The 20843-nt window shown below is 38.3% G+C and overlaps 1 protein-coding gene across 17 annotated transcripts in view; it reads left to right on the top strand.

The window, feature by feature from the left end:
- Positions 1-20843, top strand: part of trpm3 (transient receptor potential cation channel, subfamily M, member 3) — a 154311-nt gene that overhangs the window by 6730 nt on the left and 126738 nt on the right. For 2 of the 17 annotated variants that reach the window (XM_028032758.1, XM_028032755.1), the window contains exon 1: positions 18400-19431. The exons of 11 other annotated variants lie outside the window; for them this stretch is intronic. In XM_028032758.1, the coding sequence (XP_027888559.1) occupies positions 19342-19431 (90 nt within the window). In that variant the 5' untranslated portion in view covers positions 18400-19341. Of the gene's footprint in view, positions 1-18399; positions 19432-20843 lie in introns of those variants that run through there. 4 more of the 17 variants (XM_028032762.1, XM_028032757.1, XM_028032764.1 and 1 more) reach the window with 3 other exon arrangements.

Genomic DNA, 20843 nt, shown 5'->3' with positions numbered 1-20843 from the left:
GATTCAGATCATGCAAATGGCTTCATCAGTTTGCTCGTATGTGTGTGAAACAAAGAATGTTCTGGTTTTAAATTGCATAAATATTCAAAACACTGAGCATAGATCCCTACAGAAACAGGATACAGCTATCAAAAAAACCTAGTGACAGCAATTGTGAAGTCTTAGCTAACTAGCTAACTCTGACCTGTGAAGTAATACATTACATCTGCTTGATCACAGCAAACTCTAGAAGTGAAGAAACGTCATGGAGACCAAGAACATGGATCAGAGATAAAACTGAGCAGAAGTTTGAAGCCAAGTTACGTTAAAACAATATCCCAACTTTTGAACATCTCACAGACGACTGTTCAATCCTTCATCTGAAAATGAAAAGAGCATGACACAACTGCAAACTAAATGAAGAGACCAGGCAAAGAGCATCACTAGATACTCTGCCAAGAGGTCCATGTTAGCCCTGGGAGAGCTGCAGAGATCCACACCTCAGGTGGGAGAATCTGTCGATTCTCTTGCCACTCTCTGGTGAAAGATTGGCAACGAACATGTAAAAGAGTGCTCTTACCCTAAACGAGCAGCACCCCCTCAATGGAACATGGTTTTCCTTGTAAGGTACAAAGAATACAGCGAAACAGAGTGAAACCCTCATCCAGTCAAAGTTCAGACCTAAATGCAACTGAATCGAAACTGTATCAAAAAAGACATGTCTCTTCACAGAATCTACCTATCAGGTCTGACTGTGCTTAAGCTCTTTTGCTAAGGAGGATGTGCAAACCTAATCAGTCTGTGCAAAGCAGACTTCGACTCACCTCAAATGATTTGTAACTGTAATTTCAGTGGGAGGTGGCTTAGCATTGTATTGACTTAGGAAGGCTGAATACAGAGGGACAACACACTTCAGATTTTACTTTATTGGGAAAAAAAATCTGAATCATGTATGATTTTCCTTCTACTTTGTAGATATGCACTACTTTTTGTCAGTCTATCACATGACATTCCTATAAAACACATTAAAAGCGGTGGTTATTATGGTTTGTGACGTGATAAAAGGCTCAAGTAGTGTGAATGCAAGGCACTAAGAGAATCTGAAAACTAGGTTGAATTTTGTTTAGTATTTATTTAAATTCTTCCTAAAGGCATACGTTGTAAAAAAAAAAAAAAAAAAAAAAAAGAGAGTAAACAAGGCTGAGCAACTGCTGGCTTGTAAATCATTGACCTATTGAGTAGAGCTCATTATGATTAAGGTAAATTAAAGAGCCAGTGATAAAGGGAAATGCGAGAGCCATCTGGAGAAAGGCCAGTGGGTGGCAGATGGACAAAGACAGATGTGATCTCTGGGCACATCTTTCCCTTTACTACGTTCAACCTCAACACTAAAAGCAAACCGGCAACATAACACCTCCAGAAACAAACCGTGATGGAATGCCGTAAGATTTTATGTCCCGTCATTTCCTTTGTGCTGCTATGAATCTAATTTAAACTCTGTAATTGGCGTCTCTTTGTAACCATCATGCGCACACCTAAGACTTTCATTTCACTTTCACTTAGCACTCCTGAGAAACGGAGTTATAACAAATCTGAGACTATAGGCTGGTGGCATGCCTGCACAGCTAAGTCCTCAACATTTTAATCGGCTTAATCCACCTTTTGGCAGCAGACCGGGGGTGAAAATAAGCAGGTTATTTGATGGTGGTGATGGTTTGCGATAATGTAGGAGTTGACTGACATACGTGGCAACAGTAGCTTTGGAAACAACTGAAGTATCATGCAGGGTTTGTTTAAACGGGGAACACGGTGGGAGGTGTTGGATAGTGGGAGAAATTGCTGAGGAGGCAAAGCCTCTTTAGGCACTTGCTTCTATGGGATTGTTTTTGTGTGTGTGGGAGACAAAGGAGGAGATTGAGAACTGAGTAGCCATAAGTACTTTTGATATCTGAAGGTGTAACAAATTACAAATTACTTTTCCTCACATACAGAAGTAGGGCAATACCTCTGTTTTATTGTGGCTTAGCTAAGAAGACCTTTTCCAGCATTTGAAGAATTGATGTGAATGGTGAACTTTTCCAGCTGGCACATTGAAAGGCCATGTTGAACTCTGACCATTAAAAGTCAACGAAAGCAAGGCTGCATGCTTTTGTTGCTGTCTTCAATGCTTTGTGAACTCACCTCACTGACGAATGACCACCAATGACCTGAGAGCCATTATTTGTGGAAGCGGTATGAACATGTGGGATGGGACGGTGCTTTCTGACCTTAAAAAACACCCGTCAGTGCTGCTGCTGTTTGACTCCAGTTGACTTGTTTTGTTGCAGCCCGCCAACTTGTTCTGAACTGTTTGTGAGTTTGCCTGCTCTCACTGCCGTTGTCTGGTTAAACAGTTAAAAATAGGGAAAAAAATAGAGGCTGGCAGATTTTTTGTTTGTAGATGAAATACCACATCCTACACAACTTTATTTTTCTCATTTTGAAAATGCCAGACAATAACGCATATACTTGGATAGTCCCCATTCCTCCTTCTTTCTCACAGATAAAATTGTTCAGTGTGATTGTCTCCAGACACATTTATCTCTCTTTTTTCTCTCCAGGTAATTTTATGAGAGGTTGAAGTAATATTGCATCCCTGTAATTGCTTGTTTACAATGAAGAGTTCTGGATCATTTGGTGAAATTGAAATGTAAAAGAATACTGTTTGTGCTAATGAGTCAGAATTGAGTCATTTTCCATTATGTCAAAGTGATGGAACAGAGTTGTTCAGTTAAGGGAACTTTTTAGAGTTTACTGAAGAAGTAAAAAAAAAAAAAAAACGTTTGCAGATGTGCTGCATTAGAAATACAGTACAACAGACATTTAAACTTCCATGTAATTTACTGGGATTTCTTAAAAAGAAAATTATACATAGATTTCTTTTTTTTCCCCAATAAAAATATGTAAAGAGGGGGGATATTTTGCATTGCTAAGCATTAGCGCAGGGTGGAGCAATTCACACACATGGCATGGTGACATGCCAAAGCCAAATATAGCCTCTCGCAAACGGACATTATTTCAGTTGCTCCCCTTATGGATCTGTCAGATTACCGGCATGGGTTCCTGATCAAAGCTCCTCTAAAACCTTTTTCTAAACGGCCTTGCTCTGAATTTCCTCCGCTAATTCATCCTAGAGAGGAATAGAGGTGGAGAGACCGAGTAGACAAAAATGCATTGAGCGATGCTCAGTCATGCCTCACTCCAAAACAGCTACCATCAGACAGCCCACATTAAATTACTGTTTCTTTTGTGTGTGCTCCATCAAATAAGTTTTTTGTTTTACTTTTATCTAAGTTGAATTTCTTGAAAACCACATTGTCATTCTCTACATACCACAGAGCTTTTGCCTTTTAGTCTCAAACATCAGAAATTAGGCATTGTCTTTCTGAATGGTGAATTCAACATTAAGCATACAAGTGATACATTTCGGGATAAAAAAAAATAAATCAGCAGTTCCACCTAAACTTTAATTCAGTGTAGATGCTATGAAGTAAAATACCTCCCTATGGTCAGTAAGCTAACTTGAGGGTAATTTATCCAGGTTTTAAACTCAGCAGAAAACAACGCCTTTCAGCCCCTCCACACACACACACACACACACACACACACACACACACACACACACACACACACACACCCCGACTCGCGCATTCACCAACCTTGAAAGTGTTCCCTGGATTAATGACTACCTTCTAACTCAGTTAATCTGTCACTATCCCCTGCTGAGCTCACACGTCTCATCCTGTAATCAAAGTGGAAACCAGCAAAACATAATTGGCTTTTGAGTTTAGTTTAAGCTCAACATTATGCTTCATAGAAATGTTCTAATTTTTTTCTGACAGCAGCAGAGCTGGCATATCTGCCCATTAGTTTTGTGCAGGAACCACTAAGATTGTCCTTTTTTACAGAGACCATATTAAGTACAAACAAAACATTCAGCTCTCATTAAATATAGAATGATCTTTTTTATGTAAATGTAAATATTTTCTGTCCATGTAAATGTGTTTGAATGGAGAGCTGCTGATCTAAAATTTGTGTAGCATGCTACCTTTGAACTGTGGCTTTGAAGCTCCGCTGTCTGATGCCACGAGCCCTGGGCTTTGAGGATGAGCAGATCCTGATATGTATTACCCGGTGTAGACAGTTAGGCTGTAATGATCGCCATTAAATCTATACCCAGGGGTCTCTTTGCCACAGGGCTGTGGAGCTAGGTTTGTTACGCTGCCACACAGTATGGTAACATGGACAGTTTAAGACTTGAATGTTTGAGCTGCTTTGATTTCAACTGTTTCAAAAGTGGATGGACCATTTTTAAGAAGTTTGAAAGAAAATTTGAATTAAAATTTTGGCAAGAACAGTATTCAGAGGTCCTTCCAGAATTATCTCACTGAAAAAAAATCAAATGCAGTTATATCCTGCTTTAAACCTGAAAATAAGTTTCCAGTATTTCTGTAAATCCTAAATGAGAGTGCCAGACAGTCGGCAATCAGACAGTTGGTGCTGCGGTGTCTTTGTAAGAAAAATTACATTTAGTATTTGTAAGTTAGGCCAAATGTTTAGTTCAAGTAGAGATCATTGTCTAATACAATTCCTTCAAAAACATCTGGTTCATAGATGATTTAAGATTTTAATAGCGCTAATCAATTTTTATGTTAATTATTTATTGAAGCCATGTGTTTTTGTGATTTTAATAGAAACAGAATAGAATTTTATTACATTTTTAACATCTAACTAAAAACCTGTCTGTTTGAAGGTTTTACTCTAAGCTTGATCTCTTAGAGTCACACAGAGAGCTGAAGAAAGAGGGATTTTGTTTGGAAAAAAAGCAAGTCAGAAGTCTAGGCTGTTGCACCAGGTTGAAATAAGTGACTGTTCATTATGTTGGTTTCTGACACTGAGCCATGTCTGCAGTGCTCTGTTGAGTCAGAAGATTAGATCGGCAAGCACTAAAGCTAATCTGGAATTTATAGATTTCTGTGTGCTTGGTGTGTGTGTATATGCACGTGTGTGTGAGTACATGTCTTTGAGCTTTGGGCTGACATGGACTTGTGAGTCGACGGTATTACCAGGTGGGTCCTGCACTAATCTGCCAGTCTACAGAGAGAAAAAGTGTCAATCGAAAGAAATAGGCCCAATCACGTCACTTTTCTCAGGAGGCGACTTCACTGATGGATTCCTCTTATTCCTGACATAAAAGATATTGTTGCAAACAGATGGCTTTCCACTTGTTTCTGCTGTTCCTAATATAATACGCAGGCTGAATACAATCAGATTAAACAGATGTTCATTCAAGGGAACATAAGCAACTCAAATGTGTAAAAAAATGAAGTGGCGCAATGACTGCTAAAATATTCAGGACACAATTTTTACATAGAAATGAAACTGTGAAGAAGTATCTCTTTATTTCCTGCCTCCTCATGCCATCACTCTACATAATATGTACGTTTTTTACATATTATGTAAAAGACATAATATGTAACTTTTTGTCTTGGTTTTTCCAGCTGTGATTTGGTCTTGCATAACACACTTATGAACACTGAGCTTACCTGAAGAAAGTGAGGCCTGCGGGTCTTTTGATGTTCCTTTGACTTCTTTTGTGATTTCCTTGATTAGTTGTTGGACTGGTTTTGGAAGGTCAGCCACAAATGTTAGTGTTTTTCTCATCTTCCTTCAAAGCAGGGCATGTCTTTGAGTCTTTTTGTTGTTGTTAAGCCTGATCTATTAAAGTACTGTTTTTATTCTGCATGTGTTTAGTAATCAGGCTTCCTGTTGATGGTAAATTTGATTTTACATCATTTGCATTAAATCCACTATTTAACAATAGGATAACTCCATTTCCACAAAGTACAATCGTTGAATGAAACAATTGTTTAAAAGCTACCCTTCGAATGTACTTTTGTTATCTTTGTTTGACGCCAAGTTGTTTAAATAAAAAAAAACATAAAATGTTTTTTATATATATTTTTTAAAAGTGCTGAATATAAGGAAAATGCTTCATCAAAGAACAGATAGAATTGGATCCAGAACAAAAGATTTTATAAAATGCTATTTTGAAAACGTAAAAAGCCAGTGGTGATGTGTTCTCATCTTAAGTGACTTGAGGCACCATTTAAGTGATTCCCACCTTTAAGAGCCTGTTTCCCTACAGAGCAAATTGTTATTCAGAGGTAGTCCAGCAGGGGTTGGCATATTTGACTCAGCTTTACAGGGGTTGTCTTTCATCTTGGTGACAATTTCTTCTCCACTCACACAGCTGCTCTGCCACAGCCCAGATAACCTCTAAAGTACAGCATACTGCAGCATTTAAGGCAGCCTTAAACCCAACCTGAGGCATGTCACACTCTGATACCACACAGTCCTCTGTGAAAGTGGTACATAACACTTCCCTTCATTTTCAAACCCATATATTAATACTACTTTTAACAGAGATATTGTAGAAACTTAAAAAAACTTGGGTTTATTCTTGCAAGGCATTGTTGGTGCTCTGATTTATACTTAATTATGTCATAAAATATTTTATCAGTTAATGTCAGACAAAAAATAAAAACATGTATTTTTATTGAGATGCTTAGATGGTTAGCCGTTTAAAAATATGCAATCTTGTAATATATTATAAGATCAAACGTAATCTTGCAATTACATTTGATTTGTCTCAGCTGTTTATCTCTTATAGTGTCCATGTTAGCGACAATACTTCTCTTCATTGCAGAAACCTTTTCTCTTTGTTGTTATTGGCTATTCTTGTTCTCACTCTTTTTTCTTTCACCTCACACAAATCTCTAATCCTTTCCTCAGTCGATAGTAGACGGGTGTGTCTCACAGGGACAGTAGAGATTTTCTTAGTCACACTTATCTCCTTTCTCGAACAAAGAATTGAAGCACAGGAACCCCCCTTTCCTCCACCACCACACACACTTTAGCACGTTTTATTTTTAAAGAAGCTTGACATTTAAGCTTGTAGATCAGACGTACGATTGTCATCCTTCAACTGGAAGAAAAGTGACTTGATTTTTAAAGTCTAAGTGTTGTTGGGCTTATCACTGGTCCACAGAATATACTCATCTATTGTTTGTCTGTTAAACATGACATTGCATTAATATAAAATGCAAATTTGAAACTCAAAAGCACCATATTAGTATGCTTGCTTCGCTTTGTAAAGCATTCTATTAAGCTAAATGAGGGTAAAAAGCTTTTTACTCTTTTATGTCTGCATTAGTTTATGAGACACAAGTACAAAAGGGCTACAATTCAATAAATAATTTATTAAATGATTACCTACAATGTAATTGGTTATTAGAAAAAAAATTATAAGTAAAAATATGTATTTTTTTCCTATAAAAAGTAATATGTAATTGTATCATAGTTATAAAAACTTGTATTGAAAATAGCTGCTCTGCCTATAAACTTATTTACTTAATCTTATATGCATTACGAAGAAAACTATAAATTAGGCGTTCCTCAAAGTGTCGTCAGTCAGAATGACAAACTGTATAATTCAAGCTAATGCATTATAATCAAATGATTTATTTGGATCTATAAGGGGTAGGGGGCACTTGTTACTAGAAAATTATTGTCTTTTCAAAGACCACCAGTGGCTCTTGTATATTATTCATCTACAATAACAAAGAGAGAGTGCCCATAATTGTGCCACACTGAGTGCTGCAACTGCTGGTGCATGAATGCCCTTTTGTAATTTCCATACACCTACACACAAACAGAGCGTGCTGCAGGCTTTACTGTAACTGACTAATCTCTTGTGATCTCTCTTTTAACCTTCAGGCATTTAAAATAGTTAAAATATCGCAATAATTCTTTATAGTTGGCTTCTAATAGTAGTGTGATGTGCTTTTAAGTACTCTGCACGACTTCATGTTGAATGAGATCAAATTGTATTCACCACTATATTATCAGGTCTAGAAAGGTATGGAAGAGAGTGGCACATTATGCAGCTCCAGGTCCCATATTTAAAACCTGACCACTGCTTAAAATGAGCCACACATTCATAGTGGATCTTTCCATTTATTCTTTAAAAACGGGATAAAATGAAACAAAGTCTTTGGAAACTGAATTTGAAATTCACAGGAATATTGAGGCAGATCCATCAGTCTAAATGACAATACATGCAAGAATAGCTGTAGAGATATCAAATAGTTAATACAATAACTTGTTCAACTGTACAGTATTCATATGAGTCATTGTCATAGTTTCTTCCATCCTTTGGCTTTAAAGAGGCAGTGAGGTATTGGGTAAAAAACCTCACTGATTTATTTCCTCACCATGTTTTGCTTCATGTTTGAGAAATCGTTTATTCTTCTGCAGCTTTTACTAAACACCTGGAAGAACTTTGCATCATACAAACTACTCTGTGCAACCCTGGCAGGAACGTTATTAAAGTGATGACATGCTTACGGTGGAGTGTTTCAAAGAACAGGAGCTTCAAGAGACGGGGATGTGGATTTCTCCAGCTCCTACACAGTTAACATGGACTTCTTGGCTGCTTCTATGATTGATGTTCTCCTTTTTCAGCATGTTTGGGTCACTTTAAGTGAACTGTCATGTCTCTTAAAATTTGTATTTGTTCAGTTCAATTTTAATTTTTAAATGAAGTGTTAAGCAGTGCTTGATTAGATGATCTAAGCATGGGATATTCACTTATAACCTATGATTACTTTAAATCCTCTTCAAAACATTAGATATTGCAGAGATGCTTTGTCATGCTACTGCATCAAAATACCGTAGTAACTGAATCTTACAACCAAGGCATTATAGTAATCAGTACAAATGAACAGTTCAGGTGTTTGGGATATAAACGTTGCCCGTAGGTCATTATTTTTAATTAGCACCATCTTCTGACTCTGTTTCTTCTGACTGATTTGATAATGCATGGCACTTGCCATCAGTCGTTGGTATGCTGGGAACATTGCACAGAGCTGCTTGAGGCAGAGTATCAAAGATAAAAAATGAACAACTGATTTCAGGTATGTGAGTTCATTTATCAGCTGTGTTTGGAATTGCAAAGATCTGTTGCAAACAGATTGTAAAAGTGTTATCAGAGAAAACAAGCGTCTTTGTGATGCTGCTGCTCTGTGTTGATATTTCTCGCGGAACAATCGGAGGCAGTTCACCAGCGTGTGGGCGTGTGCTTACACACAATGTGCTCTAAACAACACAGTTATCACTTATCTGATTCCTAGCAATGTGCAACATACACTGTTCCCCACTTCACACATGCATGCCAATTAGATTCTGTGACTACCTCGAGTGCAAACTCAGACTCTCATCAGCTTTGCATTAACTTTCTGCCTCTTTCATCTATAACTTTATTGTCAAACAATGTTGTATTGGGCTTAGCTTGATTTAAGAAGGGTAAGAAATGGCTTTGCAATCTTATTAACACCACTATGACTATAATATATAGGCAAATAGTGATTGATAGGGAGTTGTAAGAACTGGTGGAGTGAAAACACACTTTGAAAGCAGCTGTGTGCAAGCCTGAGCATGTCTACCTGTAGTTCCATCCCACAGCCTGATAATAATTACTTCTCTCCAGATGGAGGAGTGTACCCTACACAGCAGAAGTCTTCCTGCCTCTCCGAGGCAAAGGGAGCAGGGGGTCTTTGGGTGTGTGTGTGCATAGATGTGTTTGAGTGCATATGAAGGGAGGTATTGAACTGTCACTTACTGAGCATCCTCCAGGGAGGAGAGGCGGAGGAAGCCAAAGAAGATAAAGGCTTTTGAGGGATCGTGAATCCAGCACACACAGCTTTGTTAACAACCACCTTTTTGCCAAAGAGCTGACAGTGTCATTTTGTATGTGTCCACTTGATGGATGTAGCACATTATAGAAAATTACAGCCTGAACCACAACTGCTTTTAGTAACACAATTTTTTTCCTTTGCTGCACAAATGTGAGTTTCTCTCCCAGCAAAATTTCATACAAGTGGGAAAAGCTGTGTAATCTTGACATGGAGATTAATTTGGTTGCTATGAGTTTTATTCAGTAAATTTGGTGACAACATTCAGAGTTAGATGGGTGGAGAAGATGCTAATCTTTTCTTTTGCAGGGACCACAAGGCTGATCAGATTTTGCAGGGATATGGATGGAGCTAAAGATAGGGCAATCCTTCAGCAGAACGCTGTGCTGGTTCCAAGCAGCTAATGAAGCAGGGAGACCTTGATGAGTTGGCACCAAATTACTTGTATCTTATTAAATACCTATAAAATATCATCCTAGGTTTGTCCCCAATAGTATGTTGTATAAAAAGAAATAAGAGATGTAATCCTATAACATTCTAATTTTGACACTGCATGTTTAACACGATGCAAGCCAAGAGATTCACATTTTCAATGAGCGATCAACTTCACAGCAAATTCCTTTTCGATTGACAGGTGGAAATGGGCTTCCTTCACACTTCTGTCATGGTGCAGATGGGTGGTGTCACACGGTTTATCTGCAAAGATGTCTAAGAGAGTAAATGAGCTGCAGAACACCCACATTCTGTTAGTGGATATAAAATATGCTCCCACTCTGCCAGTAACAACTACAGCAGATTATGACCAGTCATTTCTTTCACATGAAGCCACCTAAATCTGCTCTTATGGTCCCAAATTACCGTGATTTTAGTTGCCACATAAATCAGACTGTGTGTAAAGGTTATCCGTTTAGATGAGCTAAACGGATTGCAGTACAGGGTGAAAGTAAAAAGTCATCTCTTATTTTGCTTATATTTTCTTTTAAATAAGCCCACTTGTCTTGTATTTTTAAAAAAGACTGCATGATATCCAAAGATCTTTCATTGCTTTTCACTTAAGTGTTTTTTGTTACAAAGGTATTTTCTTTTGTGTATTAAAGTACCTAGTTTTGGCCTGCAAGCCATTCAACCATGTAAAGATACCTAATTAAGGGAATCATACATGCCTGCAAAGGATAGCTTAGGTAACCATCAGACCTAAATTGGACCTTTAGATGCCCTGCAGAAGCAGCAGCCTCTCACTTAGACACATTATTCCCATCTGTTTTCGCACTTCTAGTAAATTGCCATATGCTTTCCAATTTGACTGACGTAAAATATTTTTGCACCGACAAGGTGATTCTCTATAAGCCATTAGGTAAAAATTTGACATATCTTGTCACGGCGTGCAGTGTATTTCAGATTTATTCAGGCAAAACTGTGCATGAGGAAGAAAAAAGGAAGTGTTTTTGAAAAGTAAGTGACTTAAAAAACACCGACAGGAGACAGGCAGTCTGTGAAACTGATGCCTTTAAGAAACTGGGGGAAAAAATCCACAGAAGCTGAGAGATTCATCGTCTCTCAGTTGATCATTCGTATGCCAGGTTTTCAGATAATGGTTAATGAGGAATTGCATTGTTGATGCTTAAGTACAACTTTGTTTATTCTTCAAGCTTAATAAATTTGTTGACATTAGTGGAACAGTGCTGGTAAAATGCTCACAATTAAATATATAATAAGGTAGTGGGGTTAGAAAAAATAAAAATAGATTGTGAAGGATTAGAATATGGTGTCGATGTGGCACAAAGGAGATCTATCTGAGTATCGTTCTCTCCATTCTTCCTACATCACATCAGTTTTGATTACCTCATTCTTCTGTAGTTTTATAAACCAGCTTTTATGGAATGCTGATCAAACCATCACTAGTTTCAATTACCATAGTAAATTTGTTGTTAATATTTAGTTTAACTGGGGAATATATAAAGCACCAAAAAAAACCAAAAACAAAATGGTGTTTTTACCCAGGCCGTTTTTGCCTTGTTTTTTGCCACAGTTCATATTCCAAACAATAGGTGTCACTATTAAGCAAATAATGCCAGTCTACAGAGCGATAACAGAAGGAAGGTCTTCTCTTATCAGTTACTTTTCAAACAAACAAAACATTCAACCTTAACATAGTCAGTTTACAGAACAGCTTTTCTTGATGCCAACATGTCAAAACCATATATTCATATTTACTTCATTTCATTTTCTACTTACTTTTTGTCCTTTCATTCTTCCCTGCCTTGTTCCATTTTCCTTCTGTCTTTCTACCCGAGTCCTTTTCTTCCATCCTTCCTCATGTCTTCCTCATGTGTCAATAGAAAGCCATTGGTTGCTAGAAGCAGATGATAGTTTGTGTTCTTTGCATTTACGGACTAAAGCATCTTTAAAAGCTTTCCATTCACTATTGTAAAGTGTCACATAGGCAGAGATTGTAAATACAGCATAGTTTTTGTTTAAGCTAGTAGTTGCAACAAGATTTGTTGTGTACAAAAATGTAAACTAGTTCTTTTGTTATTGGACTTGATATTTTTTAGCAGAAAGAGACACTCAAGAACTACTATTTTTGATGAAAAGAACAATACTTTTTTTTCAAATATTAGGTAAAACCTGTTATGTCTTTACACTGAAATTGTGCAAAACACACATCAAGTCTATTTTTATATAAAAAAGCTTATGTTGACTATGTGAAAAATACTTTTACATCTTTTTTTTAAATCTACTCTTTCAACGTTCAGACTACTTTTTTTGTTGAAATGTATTGTTTCAGTGAAAGGCTGACGATTTTACTAAATCACAGTTTGGCAGCTCAATGTTCTTTTTCTAAGGTTTCTTTGTTTTTTCCAAGTATTTTAATGTTTTAGATTACTACATTCCTCTCGAAACACTGTGGCTTTCATGAGCTGCTTCAACTTGTCTTATGAATTTTGTGTTCTCAGCTGTCAGACATTACCAACTTCTGCTTCTTTCCTACCATTCATTGTAACAAGAAAAAGGTATCCGTCCTCATGTCTCTGCTTTTCTTTTCATCTTTCTCTGTCCTTGTCTGTCATTTAGTTTACAATCTTTATACACAGTGAAAAAGCACCGCACTGTCATCATTACTCAGATAGATGCTGAACCTGACAAAAGGCAAAACCTTTTCATGTCAGAGAACTTCTCCCACGCGACTCCTACAGACTCGGCCCATGGTCAGCTAGCGGAGATACTCCAGATACAGCCAGGTTTCTTACCGTGCCATGCTTTGCCCTTTCCATACAGAAATGTTGATTTATTGAATTTATCATGTATATACAGCTCTGGATCACATCAATAAAAGACTGCTTTTGTTTAAAAAAAAAAAAAAGAAACTCCCACTAGAAATAATGAATAAATATCAAGAAGTGTCACCAATGACACCATGCCCCCTGTTTTTTTTTTTTTTTTCAAATAAAATCTTATCCATCATTCTCTATTTAAAACCTCCCGACTTACATTTCAACTGTAGCATTTTTTGAGAGGCTAATTTTATTAATAATTTCCATTAGTCAAACCATACGGGCAAGTCAATCAAGAAAAAGTGCAGAAAGAAATTCTTTATCAAAACTACACTTTGATTTACTCTGATTTACTCTGATCCAAGCCATAATTTGAGCATCTCTTATTCTACTATGTGACTGATATGACACAGAGTCACAAATAATATCACCAGTGAGGGCGGTTTGTGAATCTGCTTGGGCCAACGCTCCAGCAGACCATTGTAGGTTTTGTAGTATGAGCTTTGCATGTGTTTTGTCTGACGGACCAGTTTTAGTTCACGTTGCAATTTTCTTGTGATCCGAATTTGTCTGCTCTGCTTTCAGTGTACTGAGATTTTAAATTTTTTCCATATCACTGGGTCAACTTCAGTAGGACATGTAGAGCAGATGAATCATGTGTGGTTAAATACTTCTACACATCATCTGTAGGTCCCAGCTGGTTTTATCATGAACAATTTCTGAGACCTGCTCAATCCATTTTGGTTGTGATAACAAACCATTTTTAGTTTATTGTAAAGTTTAGATTTTTATACATTATGCAAGCTCCGTCCGAAAGCTCTACAGTAAATTTATTGTAAATCAATTTCTTCATCTTCCACTTTACAGAACCCAGTGGGAGACATGAATGTGTGAAAATCAAATCTCATCTTGTCAAGTCTTGTTCTGTGCCAAGACACGAGTAGCTTTTAACATTGTGATAATTAGTGCAGCCTTGAAAAGCAAGAGGAGAGAAGAAATGAGAAACCATCTGTGTTGTGTGCACGTGTTAAACAGATGCCCTCTTTTGTTGATGATTTATACTAAGCTTTTTATCAGGGAGATGACGTTGACCCGACTTACTGTGTTAAATATTTTTATACCTTTGAAATAAAAAAAAACGGCAGAATCCCCCGTTTCGTTTTGATTAAGAACAGCTTCTTGTTCATTAATGTTTCAGCTTTGCTCTTGTTTTTTATTTCTGTTGAAATCTGTTGCTGGGAAATGGATGAGAATAATGTGCATTTGAAGGCTGCCATCTAGGGTCAAGATGTGGGCAGTGCAGAGTGATTCAGTGAGCTGCGTTTGCGCAACCACTTAATAGAGTAAAATGGACAGGTGTGACTTGGAGGGTTAGGGGTAGGGAAGTTGGACTGGCATTATTTTTGTTTTTATTCTTTATGTCCATAAATTCACTCCATGTCTGATCTGACGGACGGCTGAGAGAGACTTGGAATGACTGCATGGTTGGTGATGTGGATGCTGTTAATGTCAGTGATTAACTGTTGGTTCAAAACAAGGATTAAACACAGGATGGTGACTCAAAGGAGGAATTGGGGCATACACTAATAGATTGGGATGTTGTTCACTTTAAAAATCATGAAAAGAAAAGGCCTTTTTAAAATTCTGAATACCCTGAAGTTCAGCATCGCATATGCATACTTTAGAAGAAAAAATCCTATGTATTTTGAATCCAGTCATACTGTGACATAATGACGTGCTCAAGAGAGAAGTAATAAATTAGATTCATTTTTTTCCAGTAACACTGCTAACATTTGTCTTTGCAGACTTCATGTCTTGATTGAGTTATGGTATGTGTAACAAAAGCAGTTTAAGATGCTATTGTCATCAACCTATTGTGAAATTTCAGAGCTTTTAATTTTCTGATTTTACAAGACAGTTAATGCTTTCTCAGATGAAGAAAACGTGTCAAATCTGTCACAAAGATCACACTTCTCTTGAAACGTGTAACTCAAAACAGAAATGCAGATGAGATAAAGCCAAAATAGCTTGTCCATTTTCCAGGTTTGCAGTCAAAAACTGCATTGCAGTCAAACATTACCATCCTCAGATTTGATTCACTTTGCAAAGGAGGCCATGTCTGACAGAACAATAGTCTTGTTAAGTGCTCAAAAATGTCAAAATGAAAACTGTGAATTTTCTGCCAAATAATTAAGGAGTATATGTACATTAACAAAAACACATTTTGTTATCAGCATCAAGCTGAATGTTGTATTACAAATCACTTTGTACAAATGCAGACACTATAACAGCCTTCTTAAAAAACAAACGAACAAAAAAATGACCTAACAAAATCAGCTGAATTAATTCAAATGTAATTGTTTAAGACAAATCACGCTTTGGTTTTGATCATTGAGTTAGTTAAATCTTCACGTAATTAACTAAAAATAAAATAATTTAATATTTTGTGGCCGCACCATTTGGGAACAATAACTGCTAGCAAGTAATTTCTGTACTTCTCTATGTCAGAACTTGACAACAGGTAAGTTGAGCCACTATTTCTAAGCAAACTGCCTGGCATTTTAAGGGTAGCATCTCCACACTGTAATTTTCAGATCTTTTCACAGATGTCCAATTTTATTGGGATCTGGACTCGCAGAGAGGATGTGAATTTTCCAGGTTTAATTCTCAGCCATTCTTGAGTGGTTTCAGTTTATTTTCCTTTTCTACCCTTGACCTGCAGCACAGGCTGAGCTCTCTGACAGTGAGTAGTGTGTTTCTCTCCAGGATGCCCTGGTGGTTTTGAAACTTCATTGTGCTCTGTGTAATTTCAAGGTTTTCTGTGCCAGATGCAGCAAAGCAACCCCAGAACAAAACCAATCCCACTCAGCCCACAGTAGGTGTTGTGGATTTTTAATTGAAAACGTAATTTTTCCTTTCGTAAACATAAAGCTTATGTCAAAGGTCTCAAAGTGAAATCTCCAGTTTTGTCTCACTTGTCCAATTTTAATAACATGGCTGATTGCCCGCTCTCATCTTAGTAAATGAGTCTTGCTTTTTTGTGTTTTCTGTCAACAGTGAAACCCTAATAGGTTTTCTTATATAGAATCTCTTGAGGTTCAAAATAAAACGGATGTTGTAATCAGAAAATGGTCCATCTTGGCCTTGGAGACCATCTTGAATAGTTTATTTTGCTCTTTTTCTACCACTTGTCTATCTGATCAACTTGAGTTTGTATTTTCTCTCACGTTGTTTGCTTTGAAGGTTGTTAATGAACCTTATACCTTTATTTACAATTAGCTATTTTTGTCACAGGAAAGAGGTCAATAGAGATGCAATGAGTAGGGTATTGTGGCTGATTCCTGTTATCTCATTTTTGTAAAGCTTAGATCTGCTGATATAGACTTTGGCCTTTCTAATATTTTTCATAATACCTTGGAAGTTGCAGTATGTAACGTTGATAAACAATATGTTTTTTACATATTTGTTGAAACTGTCACCATGTAGTTAAAAAAAAAGTCTAGGTCCTCCGTCTTCTCCCCATGGTCCTACAGCCATCTGCAGAAATTCACAGCTGATGTATAATCAGAGCCAGCAGGAGGGTCTTAGCGCTATCAATCACTCTTGTGTACACGCTGCTCTCTCCATTCCCCTTGCTAGCTGCTAGGCTACAGCTGGTTCCCCATCCCAGAGCCTGCAGTGAATGTGCAAACTAGTTAGATTGGCCACCGATGATGGCGGATAAACAGTTTTCCTGGAACGACAAGCTCTTTCTCCACCATTATCACATTGAGCAGCACGTACTGCATTTCTGCAGATGGCAATAGAATCACAAGGAAGAGGCCCAAAGTGAGAAGCTGTGCTCTACTCAACCTTTCTCTGATCTGCAGGAAAATCTCAGTCTCTCTCTCTGTTTCTCACCTTGAATCGTCTTGACATGTCATAGAAAACAGTCTCCTTTCAAAGAGCTAATCGCATTACTGGTTTTTCATCTTATTCCATTTAAACACAAGATTTCTAGATGCATCTTTATCTTGTAGCCTTTATCTTCAACGTAGATATGCCTACACATCTCTCCCTGTAGTCTCTTTGGTCTCTTACCAGTGTGTTGCATTGAACAGAACTAAACTACCTTGCAATACTTCCTGTATCCATCCATCCATCCATCCATCTTCTTCCGCTTATCCGAGGTCGGGTCGCGGGGATAGCAGCTTCAGAAGGGAGGCCCAGACTTCCCTCTCCCCGGCCACTTCTTCCAGCTCTTCCGGGGGAATCCCGAGGCGTTCCCAGGCCAGCCGAGAGACATAGTCCCTCCAGCGTGTCCTGGGTCTTTCCTGGGGCCTCCGCCCGGTATGACATGTGCCCACCTGTATATTCCTCTATATTCCTGTATATTCCCTTTAAATAAGTTGGACGGCGGATGAAAAGGTTGAAACCACCTCTGATACTAATCACTTGGTTTGAAACATAACGGTAACTTTTTTTCTTTTCAATTAACCGAGGATTAATAGTCTGTTTATGAGTTCCCAAAAATCTGATTATACTATTTTAGCGTATCTTTGTAAGATAAACAAGGGATTTTTTGTTCTTTTTTTTTAACAAGTTGTTCTTTTTTAGATATAAAATAGAAATAAATATGCCTCGTGCTTTTTGATAGAAGTAGCAGTTTTGAATGCAACCCAAAAATGTTGGAGTTTAAAAAACTAACTGCAATTATGCGCCAAATCATATTTCCATAAAGGTCATCTGGTTTTTACTAAACTCAAAAAAAATGCTGTCAGTTGATGAGTGAAAATGGTTGGACTTCTTAGTTTAATGCGTCATGAGTTGATTTCCTGATTTAAAGCCAATGAAATAAAAAACAGCTGTAATTGATTGCTACTTGTCATGTCCTTACAGACACAGACAATTAGGGAGCGTAAAAGGCCATACTATGGCAGGTGATGCCTGGAATAGTTACTATTACAATAATTTTTTTTTATTTATTTGTCTTTTACAGTAGATGTTATCAGCTTAAGGTATTTCTTAAAGACAAACTCGCCTGGAGAAATTGTTTTTTCTTCTGGTTATTTCATCTGAAAAAAACCCCAGCTTTTTTTCCACCCCACTTTTGTCAAAAGAGGCTGAAAAACAAGTGTCAACCGGTGCACAGGAAGAAAGCAAGAGTCAATTGGTGCAATAAATTTCAGCAAATGAGCGAAGGCGAAAGAGAGATGCTTGAGGGCAACGAAGAAGATTTTATCCACAGTGACAGTCGCAGCATCAGTCCCGTCAGAGGTTTCTAAACCACTTTGGAGAATTTCCTGCATAATTATGATGTCTCACGTAGGTCGCTAAGTAGGGTTCTAAGTAGGTCGCACTCCTCTCTGTTGCTGCCGCACCAACTTGTTTCATGTGCTTCCATCTTCAGCCTCCATCTGAAGGCACTCTGTAAGACAGAGCTTCGGCTCTGCTACAACCCATTTCCACATGGTGCCTCATCACATCTCTTCCTTCTCTTCCCATTCTCTCCATCAGCCCTCCTACCACTGTATCTCTCCATCACTCCTCCTTTTTCCATGTACAGAAACAATCATTCTCTCCTCTCTCCATATTTTCAGCTGGTTCATCAGTTTTGCTTGATATCATTATTCCATCTCTTTTTTTTTCTTCACTCTCTCTCCATCTCTCGCTCTCTCTTTTCCATTCTCTCTGTTTTCATCTTGGAGATAGGAGAGTGCATGCAGTCTCAAATCTAAGTCTCCTCTCTGCTTATGCGCTCTGCGCTACGATCCTTCTTCCTCTCCCCTCCGTGCTTTACCGCACTGCTCACATCTCCTCTCTCCACATCTCCTTCTCTTCCTCACTTTCTCTTTCTCTACCTGCATCTCTGTCACACCACAGGCTTGCATCTCTGCTGGGCATTGCTGTGCTTTGCTTTGGCGTTTGGAGAAAGGCTGTACGCTCTGGGGATCTTTTCGCGCCAGGGCTGAGCACACTCCGGCTTCTTGCAGAGGAGGATTTAGCTGCTCTTGGTGCGCCAGGTTTGCCTTGCCTTGGATTCCTTGGATCTGTGGGAGCTGGAGAACAGGGGAGGACAGGAGGAGGAGGAGAGGGGTGAGAGGTTTACTGGCTTGGAGGAGTCGAGGCTTCAAGGTGGTGGCGGTGGCGGCTGATGGTTGCATGTCGAGGGTCATGCCCTGGGACTTGCACGTTTTTCGGCAGTTGGAGTTGGAGACCCTGTCCCATTTTTGCCCCCCTCGAGGGGCAGAACTAATCCTGGTGCCGGGGAAAGCTGCCGGGCACCAGTGGCTGCAGCGTGAAGAGTGGACACCATGAACCAGCTGGACGCACCAAGACCACTTAACTGGACCATCAGGAAACTGTGCCATGCAGCCTTCCTGCCATCTGTGCGCCTGCTAAAGGTAAAAAAAAAAAAAGACATAAAAATCACAAGAGAGCTGAGAGTGCAAATGAGCTAAAAAATAGATGCCCAGGGAGATGGGAAAAAATATGTCAGGCAGCTCTCCTGCTTTTCTGCTCCTCTCCAAAGGAAGACAGCTGTTAACATTCTTTAGTGTGAACACTGAAGAATTTTCTTACAGAAGAAAATAATTTATTGTGCTTTAAATCGATGAATGCATGGCTTTCATTAAAGGGAGGGCAGTGGGTATTTTTCAGTTGAAAATAAGAAAAAGTGGGGCAAAGCTGCCAGCGTAACGCTCTCAGAGGGGAGCTCAAAGGGCTGGAGGAGTGGGGATGTGCAAAGAGTGGCGGATAAAAATGGAGTCAGGGAAAAGCGGGAGCACAATGCTAGAGAGGTTCAGAGAGAGTGGGACAAATATGAGAGAGAAGGGTGAGGAAAGTGTTGAAGAAGAAAAAATGACATAAAGAAAGTGGGGGGGAAAGATGCAAGGACATCACAGGGCCAATTTCAAAAGTTTATTTACAAAACTAACAAAAGTGCAGAGGCTGTAAACTGCTGATTTGTGATTAGAGTAATTCAAGATATGAGAGCTAAAAAGAGGAATTTGCAGGAATATCTTAGAAGAAAATGCTCCACTGGAGAACAGAAAGACTTGGACATTTTGAATCCAATTCCAGATCTCATATGATGAATCACTCATCACATAATAATGCTAATAGGATAATGACAGCTTTGTCTGCTAATTTTGAGTTGCAAAGGTTTAGTCGGAAGTCTGTTTTCACATTGCCTGAGTAGACATGCATAATGGGAACTAGAGCATCATTTGATATTTGAATGTTTTGTCACTTCTATAAATCCACAGTCCTTTTATACAGCTCACTTACAGGCATTTGTATCCTAAAACCTCATCTTTGTGCGCTCTTGTGATTTTATAAGCCAGTTACAGGCGCTCTGTTCCGAGGGCTATTGTTGGAGGTACTGAATACCTCTTCTTCACTCTCCTTTGATCTGGCTCCATCAAAGTACCTCACAGAGCAGTTTTGCTGTGATGTTGAACCACACAACCAGAGTGCCTCGACTCATGTCGTGCATTTGCATTTGTATGCCGTGGTTAAATGAATGTCGCTGTAAAACCTTGATTGAATCTGCACAGTCTGTGTGGGGGGAGTGTGGATGGCAACACATGCTGCAGAGCTTAACATGAGGTTCATGTTCTTAACACATTTTACTTTATCATCATCTAATTTGGTCAATTTACACTGAAAAGAGTGATGTCTACTACAGCCATAGAAAAAAGTGATACTAGAGTAAGAAATGATTAATTTATCTATTTTTTTCTCATCATATAATTGTTCTGTATTGTATAGCTGTATTACTTCCTTGAGAGCTTTAAATACACTAATAATACTG

The sequence above is a fragment of the Xiphophorus couchianus genome, chromosome 12 (assembly GCF_001444195.1).
Source record: "Xiphophorus couchianus chromosome 12, X_couchianus-1.0, whole genome shotgun sequence".
In the NCBI taxonomy this organism is placed as follows: domain Eukaryota; kingdom Metazoa; phylum Chordata; class Actinopteri; order Cyprinodontiformes; family Poeciliidae; genus Xiphophorus; species Xiphophorus couchianus.
The sequence above is the reverse complement of the archived record's forward strand: the minus strand, read 5'-3'. Positions and strand labels throughout refer to the sequence as shown.